Raw genomic sequence first — 9,728 nt, forward strand, 5'->3', positions numbered from 1 at the left:
TCTCTGTAGCACACCACCAATCAGGCCTTTATGGTAGAGTGGCCAGACGGAAGACACTCCTCAGTAAAAGACAACATGACAGCCTGCTTGTTTCTCATCAGACCATGAGAAACAAGATTCTCTGGCCTGAATGCCAAGTGTCACGTCTGGAGGAAACCTGGCACCATCCCTATGGTGAAGCATGGTGGTGGCAGCATCATGCTGTGGGGATGTTTTTCAGTGGCAGGGGCTGGGAGACTAGTCAGGATCGAGGCAAAGATAAACGGAGCAAAGTACAGAGAGATCCTTAATGAAAACCTGTTCCAGAGCATTCAGGACCTCAGAATGGGGCAAAGGTTCACCTTCCAACAGGACAACGACCCTAAGTACACAGCGAAGACAACGCAGTAGTGGCTTTTGGACAAGTCTCTAAATGTCCTTGAGTGGCACAGCCAGAGCCCGGACTTGTACCTGATTGAACATCTCTGGAGAGATCTGAAAATAGCTGTGCAGCAACACTCCCCATCCAACCTGACAGAGTTTGAGAGGTTCTGCAGAGAAGAATGGGAGAAACTCCCCAAATACAGGTGTGCCAAGCTTGTAGCATCATACCCAAGAAGACTTGAGGCTGTAATCGCTGCCAAAGGTGCTTCAACAAAGTACTGAGTAAAGGGTCTGAATACTTATGTAAATGTGATATCAGTTTTTTTTTTTTTAAGAAATTAGCAAACATTTCTAAAAACCTGTTTTTGCTTTGTCATTATGGAGTATTGTGATGTCATTATGGGGTATTGTGATGTCATTATGGGGTATTGTGTGTAGATTAATGAGGAAAAAAACAAACAATTGAATACATTTGCTGTAACGTAATAAAATGTGGAAAAAGTCAAGGGGTCTGAAAACTTTCCAAAGGCACTGTACGTCCTAACTAAACGTCCCTGTACGTCACTCGTCCTAACTAAACGTCCCTGTACGTCACTCGTCCTAACTAAACGTCCCTGTACGTCACTCGTCCTAACTAAACGTCCCTGTACGTCACTCGTCCTAACTAAACGTCCCTGTACGTCCCTCGTCCTAACTAAACGTCCCTGTACGTCACTCGTCCTAACTAAACGTCCCTGTACGTCACTCGTCCTAACTAAACGTCCCTGTACGTCACTCGTCCTAACTAAACGTCCCTGTACGTCACTCGTCCTAACTAAACGTCACTATACGTCACACTAAACGTCCCTGTACGTCACTCTTCACTAGAAGATTCACAGTACATGGAAGCTTAAATAAGGTCTGTGTATACCAACAGAAGTCCGTCCACTCCACACAGACTCAACTGAAACCCAGAACTAGCAGAATTACAACGTTGCTGTGTTAAGAACAGGGTTTTAAGCTGCGGTGATTAGAACAGGGAACCCTCTCCCTGCTCTCTGGTTTAATATGAATAGATGTTGTGTTAAGAACAGGGTTTAAGCTGCGGTGATTAGAACAGGGAACCCTCTCCCTGCTCTCTGGTTTAATATGAATAGATGTTGTGTTAAGAACAGGGTTTAAGCTGCGGTGATTAGAACAGGGAACCCTCTCCCTGCTCTCTGGTTTAATATGAATAGATGTTGTGTTAAGAACAGGGTTTAAGCTGCGGTGATTAGAACAGGGAACCCTCTCCCTGCTCTCTGGTTTAATATGAATAGATGTTGTGTTAAGAACAGGGTTTAAGCTGCGGTGATTAGAACAGGGAACCCTCTCCCTGCTCTCTGGTTTAATATGAATAGATGTTGTGTTAAGAACAGGGTTTAAGCTGCGGTGATTAGAACAGGGAACCCTCTCCCTGCTCTCTGGTTTAATAAGAATAGATGTTGTGTTTTAACAGCTGTTGAGTCCTCTATGAGTTGAAGTATTGGAGTGCCTGAGTCGCTCCCTTTCCTGCACACACCCAGTCACTAACCCACCCAGTCACTAACCCACCCAGTCACTAACCCACCCAGTCACTAACCCACCCAGTCACTAACCCACCCAGTCACTAACCCACCCTTCCACCACACACTACAGTATGTCCCTCTCTCTCCACACATCCACATTTCAACCTCTGTCAGTTCAGACTACCAAAACCACCAAACCTTGTCAGTTCAGTCTACCAAAATCACCAAACCTTACCAGTTCAGTCTACCAAAACCACCAAACCTTGCCAGTTCAGTCTACCAAAATCACCAAACCTTACCAGTTCAGTCTACCAAAACCACCAAACCTTGCCAGTTCAGTTATCCAAAACCTACAAACCTTGCGTGGACATACTAGTGAATTTTTGCTTAGACCATGATTTTCCTCCTTAAAAATAAATCTGGCTCCCAATGGTATTGAAAACATCACCGTGGAGATCACGCCACCACCCCGGACAAGCAGTGGATGGTAAATGACTGCTATTTGACAACACCACGAGAGTCATCGCCTTTTACAATGTATGAATAACAAAGTTACAATATAATCCTCCTACTTTGTTCATTGAAAAGTACACGGATGTGTGTTAAATGGATAAGAAAAAACACGGAACTTGATCATATATGCGAAAACCGTCATTAGTTATGATGCCACTTGCCTAGTCAAGGAAGCATCATGCAACAAATATATTGAGGAAACTCCACTTAGACCATGGGTATCAAATTAAACCAATCAGTTGGAAGCAAATTTACCTAATGAACAAATGTGATTGGATGGTGGCTCTAAGTTATCTGATAGGTTGATTTGTTATCGGATATAAATCATCTGCTTAGCTGGCCTTCCTCAGCGTGGTGGCTAATTAGCATCGTGGCTAATTTGGCCAGGTTGGCCTGAGAGAAAAAGCTAGCAGCTATTTTAGACTAATGGTTTAAACCACAAGTATGACCCCTGGCAGTTCAGTTCAGTTCACAAAAACATCGCCAGTTCAGTTCCTTTCTCCCACCAGCAGAGGAAGCGGAGTCAAAGCAGCCTGCATGTTAGCTAGCCTTTATGTAGCCTTTATGTAGCCTCATAGCTCCTAGCAGTGTTGCAGCTCTGCCCTCACAGGGAGGAGAAGAAGAAGATGTACGCTGCGGAGGACTTGACGGTGGAGGTGGAGATTTCGGAGACCTCGTGGTCGTCAAACTTGTACCAGCGCTGTTTCATGGCGTTCTTACAGTAGGCTGTGTAGTGACCCCCGTCCAGACCGCCATAATGGTTCTGTTACAGGAGGGGAGGAGGGTTAACGGCCTGTTCATTTACACACACACACACACACACACACACACACACACACACACACACACACACACACACACACACACACACACACACACACACACACACACACACACACACACACACACACACACACACACAGTACCAGTCAAAAGTCCAGACCGCCATATTGGTTCTGTTACAGAAGGACACAGAGGGTTAACGGCCTGTTTATTTACACACACAGTATGTGTGTGATTCCATATGGGTTATTTCATAGTTTTGATGTCTTCACTATTATTCTACAATGTAGAAAATAGTAAAAATAAAGAAAAATCCTTGAATGAGTAGGTGTGTGAAAACGTTTGACTGGTACTGTATATACACACATACATACACACATACATACAAAACAGATATCACACAACATTGAGATAATAAATCTGATAACTCCTTCAGACCTGGTGAAGTACATGTCCAATCCTTTCAAAGCTTGGAGTTTGGGGACTTTTTTCTCCATTGGATCCATTGTAATAAGTCAAGCACTGATTAATTATGTGTCATTAATATACACTACATGACCAAAAGTATGTGGACACCTGCTCATCAAACATCTCATTCCAAAATCTTGGGCATTAATATGGAGTTGGTCCTCGCCCTGGCTGCTACAACAGCCTCCACTCTTCTGGGAAGGCTCTCTAATAGATGTTGGAACATTGCTGCTATAACAGCCTCCACTCTTCTGGGAAGGCTTTCTAATAGATGTTGGAACATTGCTGTTCTAACAGCCTCCACTCTTCTGGGAATGCTTTCTAATAGATGTTGGAACATTGCTGCTATAACAGCCTCCACTCTTCTGGGAATGCTTTCTAATAGATGTTGGAACATTGCTGTTCTAACAGCCTCCACTCTTCTGGGAATGCTTTCTAATAGATGTTGGAACATTGCTGTTCTAACAGCCTCCACTCTTCTGGGAATGCTTTCTAATAGATGTTGGAACATTGCTGTTCTAACAGCCTCCACTCTTCTGGGAATGCTTTCTAATAGATGTTGGAACATTGCTGTTCTAACAGCCTCCACTCTTCTGGGAATGCTTTCTAATAGATGTTGGAACATTGCTGTTCTAACAGCCTCCACTCTTCTGGGAAGGCTTTCTAATAGATGTTGGAACATTCCTGCGGGGACTTGCTTCCATTCAACCTCAATAGCATTATTAGTGAGGTCGGGCCCTGATGTTGGCTATTAGGCCTGTCTCGCAGTCGGCATTCCAATTCATCCCAAAGGTGTTCGATGAGGTTGAGGTCAGGGCTCTGTGCAGGCCAGTCAAGTACTTCCACACAGATCTTGACAAACCATTTCTGTATCCTCGCTTTGTGCAAGGGGGCATTGTCATGCTGAAACAGGAAAGGGCCTTCCCCAAACTGTTGCCACAAAGTTGGAAGCACAGAATCATCTAGAATGTCATTGTATGCTGTAGCGTTAAGATTTCCCTTCACTGGAACTGAGGGGCCAGAACCATGAAAAACAGCACCAGAACATTATTTCTCCTACACCAAACTTTACAGTTGGCACTGTGCATTCGGGCAAGTAGTGTTCTCCTAGCATCCGCCAAACCCAGATTCGTTCGTCGGACTGCCAGATGGTGAAGCGTGATTCATTACTCCAGAGAACGAGTTTCCACTGCTCCAGAGTCCAATGGCGGCGAGCTTTACACCCTCCAGCTGACGCTTGGCATTGCCCATGGTGATCTTAAGCTTATGTGTGGCTGCTCGGCCATGGAAACCCTTTTCATGAATCTCCCGACTAACAGTTATTGTGCTGACGTTGCTTCCAGAGGCAGTTTGGAACTTGGTAGTGAGTGTTGCAACCGAGGACAGACGATTATTTACGTTCTACGTGCTTCAGCACTCACCGGTCCCGTTCTGTGAGCTTGTGGCCTCCCACTTCGTGGCTGAGCCGTTGTTGCTCCTAGACGTTTCCACTTCACAATAACAGCACTTACAGTTGACCGGGAAAGCTCTTGTTGGGAAGGTGGCATCCTATGACGGTGCCACGTTGAAAGTCACTGACCTCTTCAGTAAGGCCATTCTACTGCCAATGTTTGTCTATGGAGCTTGCATGGCTGTGTACTCGATTTTATACACCTGTCAGCAACGGGTGTGGCTGAAATAGCAGAATCCACCAATTTGAAGGGGTGTCCACATACTTTAGTATATATAGTGCATGTAATTTACCAAAGGCTTTTATCCAAAGCGACAGTAGTTGATGGGGGCATACATTTTGGTATGAGTGGCCGCTGGGGGAATGGAACCCACGACCCTGTCGTTACCAGACCCATGGTCTACCAACGGAGCCACACAGGACCAGAAGACACACAGCAAAGTATTTGACTGCAGTGTTTCCAGGCAGATGCTAATAGTACTTACAGACACTCCAAACAGGTTGTATCTCTTGAGGCTGGCTCTGGGTCCGATGACATACTGACTGAGGTCTAGATTCTCCAGAGGGAAGTCTACTGCCGTCTGCAGCTTCTGCTTCCAACGGCCCTCGTACGAGAACCTACAAGAGACGGCAGTACTGGGGTTAATACACATTGTTATCGGTGTGTGTGTGTGTCTTGGTCATCACGTGTCATTTGAAATGCACACGGTGTTGTAAATAGGTACCGTTTAAGGTGAACCAGTATGATGGGCGGGACCTTCCAGATCTCCAGCTTCTTGATGGAGTCTCTGAGAGCTTTACAGTGTCGACAGAACACCTTGTTCTGGTCGGTCAGCTTCTCCTCCTTAGAAAACAGCTTCAGACAGTCCTGGAACACAGTAAGACAGGGTTAGATTAGACAGCTTCACAGTCCTGGAACACAGTAAGACATGGTTAGATTAGACAGCTTCACAGTCCTGGAACACAGTAAGACATGGTTAGATTAGACAGCTTCACAGTCCTGGAACACGGTAAGACATGGTTAGATTAGACAGCTTCACAGTCCTGGAACACAGTAAGACATGGTTAGATTAGACAGTTTCAGACAGTCCTGGAACACAGTAAGACATGGTTAGATTAGACAGCTTCAGACAGTCCTGGAACACAGTAAGACATGGTTAGATTAGACAGCTTCAGACAGTCCTGGAACACAGTAAGACATGGTTAGATTAGACAGCTTCAGACAGTCCTGGAACACAGTAAGACATGGTTAGATTAGACAGCTTCAGACAGTCCTGGAACACAGTAAAACATGGTTAGATTAGACAGCTTCAGACAGTCCTGGAACACAGTAAGACATGGTTAGATTAGACAGCTTCAGACAGTCCTGGAACACAGTAAGACATGGTTAGATTAGACAGCTTCAGACAGTCCTGGAACACAGTAAAACATGGTTAGATTAGACAGCTTCAGACAGTCCTGGAACACAGTAAGACATGGTTAGATTAGACAGCTTCAGACAGTCCTGGAACACAGTAAGACATGGTTAGATTAGACAGCTTCAGACAGTCCTGGAACACAGTAAGACATGGTTAGATTAGACAGCTTCAGACAGTCCTGGAACACAGTAAGACATGGTTAGATTAGACAGCTTCAGACAGTCCTGGAACACAGTAAAACATGGTTAGATTAGACAGCTTCAGACAGTCCTGGAACACAGTAAAACATGGTTAGATTAGACAGCTTCAGACAGTCCTGGAACACAGTAAGACATGGTTAGATTAGACAGCTTCAGACAGTCCTGGAACACAGTAAAACATGGTTAGATTAGACAGCTTCAGACAGTCCTGGAACACAGTAGGACATGGTTAGATTAGACAGCTTCAGACAGTCCTGGAACACAGTAAGACATGGTTAGATTAGACAGCTTCACAGTCCTGGAACACAGTAAGACATGGTTAGATTAGACAGCTTCAGACAGTCCTGGAACACAGTAAGACATGGTTAGATTAGACAGCTTCACAGTCCTGGAACACAGTAAGACATGGTTAGATTAGACAGTTTCCTTCCCACTGAAAACCAGGTGTGGGGACTCTGGGGCTCCCTTCCCCCTGAAAACCAGGTGTGGGGACTCTGGGGCTCCCTTCCCCCTGAAAACCAGGTGTGGGGACTCTGGGGCTCCCTTCCCCCTGAAAACCAGGTGTGGGGACTCTGGGGCTCCCTTCCCCCTGAAAACCAGGTGTGGGGACTCTGGGGCTCCCTTCCCCCTGAAAACCAGGTGTGGGGACTCTGGGGCTCCCTTCCCCCTGAAAACCAGGTGTGGGGACTCTGGGGCTCCCTTCCCCCTGAAAACCAGGTGTGGGGACTCTGGGGCTCCCTTCCCCCTGAAAACCAGGTGTGGGGACTCTGGGGCTCCCTTCCCCCTGGAAACCAGGTGTGGGGACTCTGGGGCTCCCTTCCCCCTGGAAACCAGGTGTGGGGACTCTGGGGCTCCCTTCCCCCTGAAAACCAGGTGTGGGGACTCTGGGGCTCCCTTCCCCCTGAAAACCAGGTGTGGGGACTCTGGGGCTCCCTTCCCCCTGAAAACCAGGTGTGGGGACTCTGGGGCTCCCTTCCCCCTGAAAACCAGGTGTGGGGACTCTGGGGCTCCCTTCCCCCTGAAAACCAGGTGTGGGGACTCTGGGGCTCCCTTCCCCCTGAAAACCAGGTGTGGGGACTCTGGGGTTTCCGCCTGCTACATTAGGTTACAACTAAAAAATAACAGGGTTGACCATTTCCTCCTAAAATCAGACAGAAATCTTAAAATGAGGGACAGACATTTCACATTATTAGATGAATCACATTAAATGAATACTGATGTTCAGAAATGACTGTCAAAGCAACAGAATAACCAGGGCTTTACAATGATGGTGAAATGAACTGGGTTTAAAATCAGTCAGAGGATGCTCAGAGGGACATGTCAAAACGTTAATTTAATATAACAGGCTTTTAAAATGCTATATTTCCGACCAATTTCTACTTAAAATATCAAAAAGGGACAGAAAAAAGGTATTGATTTGGAAGAAGGAGCCGTGTGTGTACACACGCGTGTCGTCTTACCTGCAGGGAACACTTGTTGGTGGAGGCCAGCGGCAGGGACAGGTACATAAAGGTCTCGAAGGTGCGTGACTTCCTGTGGCAGGTGAGACACTGAACTGTGCTCTTAAACTGTCCCTGGAACAGCGCTACGATGACAGACTCGTTGAGCAGCTTGTGTTTGCTCCAGGCCTGGTCAGCAGCCCGCTGGTCGTCCAGATCGTCATTCTCCTCCTCCGTGTAACGCTTACGGTTAGCAACCTTCAGACAGAGGACAGGGCAATACAACATGGACAGAGAGGACAGGGCAATACAACATGGACAGAGAGGACAGGGCAATACAACATGGACAGGGCAATACAACATGGACAGGGAGAGAGAGGACAGGGCAATACAACATGGACAGAGAGAGAGGACAGGGCAATACAACATGGACAGAGAGGACAGGGCAATACAACATGGACAGAGAGGACAGGGCAATACAACATGGACAGAGAGAGAGGACAGGGCAATACAACATGGACAGAGAGAGAGAGGACAGGGCAATACAACATGGACAGGGAGAGAGAGGACAGGGCAATACAACATGGACAGGGAGAGAGAGGACAGGGCAATACAACATGGACAGGGAGAGAGGACAGGGCAATACAACATGGACAGAGAGAGAGGACAGGGCAATACAACATGGACAGGGCAATACAACATGGACAGAGAGAGAGAGGACAGGGCAATACAACATGGACAGAGAGAGAGAGGACAGGGCAATACAACATGGACAGGGAGAGAGAGGACAGGGCAATACAACATGGACAGGGAGAGAGGACAGGGCAATACAACATGGACAGAGAGAGAGGACAGGGCAATACAACATGGACAGGGAGAGAGGACAGGGCAATACAACATGGACAGAGAGAGAGGACAGGGCAATACAACATGGACAGAGAGAGAGGACAGGGCAATACAACATGGACAGAGAGAGAGGACAGGGCAATACAACATGGACAGAGAGGACAGGGCAATACAACATGGACAGAGAGAGAGGACAGGGCAATACAACATGGACAGAGAGAGAGGACAGGGCAATACAACATGGACAGGGAGAGAGGACAGGGCAATACAACATGGACAGAGAGAGAGGACAGGGCAATACAACATGGACAGAGAGGACAGGGCAATACAACATGGACAGAGAGAGAGGACAGGGCAATACAACATGGACAGAGAGAGAGGACAGGGCAATACAACATGGACAGAGAGAGAGAGGACAGGGCAATACAACATGGACAGGGAGAGAGGACAGGGCAATACAACATGGACAGAGAGAGAGGACAGGGCAATACAACATGGACAGAGAGGACAGGGCAATACAACATGGACAGAGAGGACAGGGCAATACAACATGGACAGAGAGAGAGAGGACAGGGCAATACAACATGGACAGGGAGAGAGGACAGGGCAATACAACATGGACAGAGAGAGAGGACAGGGCAATACAACATGGACAGAGAGGACAGGGCAATACAACATGGACAGAGAGAGAGGACAGGGCAATACAACATGGACAGAGAGAG

General features: G+C 46.9%; 1 protein-coding gene across 1 annotated transcript; it reads right to left on the reverse strand.

Annotated features, from left to right (window-relative positions):
* Positions 1-1,989: 1,989 nt before the first annotated feature.
* On the reverse strand, positions 1,990-8,478 carry LOC120036174 (ubiquitin carboxyl-terminal hydrolase 8-like). The gene is made up of 4 exons (XM_038982649.1): positions 8,182-8,478; positions 5,829-5,971; positions 5,589-5,721; positions 1,990-3,165 (listed from the first exon to the last, which is right to left on the reverse strand). Exons 1-4 carry the CDS (start codon positions 8,446-8,448, stop codon positions 3,007-3,009), a joined length of 702 nt encoding a protein of 233 aa, XP_038838577.1. The 5' UTR covers positions 8,449-8,478; the 3' UTR covers positions 1,990-3,006.
* Positions 8,479-9,728: the final 1,250 nt, after the last annotated feature.

The sequence above is a fragment of the Salvelinus namaycush genome, unplaced genomic scaffold, assembly GCF_016432855.1.
Source record: "Salvelinus namaycush isolate Seneca unplaced genomic scaffold, SaNama_1.0 Scaffold123, whole genome shotgun sequence".
NCBI classification, from domain to species: Eukaryota; Metazoa; Chordata; class Actinopteri; order Salmoniformes; family Salmonidae; genus Salvelinus; species Salvelinus namaycush.

Excerpts from the sequence above, each read along its gene's own strand:
- LOC120036174 (XM_038982649.1), bottom strand. The coding sequence starts at position 8,448 with ATGTTGTATTGCCCTGTCCTCTGTCTGAAGGTTGCTAACCGTAAGCGT. Across the intron at positions 5,722-5,828 it reads ATACTGGTTCACCTTAAACG|GTTCTCGTACGAGGGCCGTT; the intron begins GTACCTATTTAC and ends CGTCTCTTGTAG. Across the intron at positions 3,166-5,588 it reads ACAACCTGTTTGGAGTGTCT|AACCATTATGGCGGTCTGGA; the intron begins GTAAGTACTATT and ends CTCCTGTAACAG.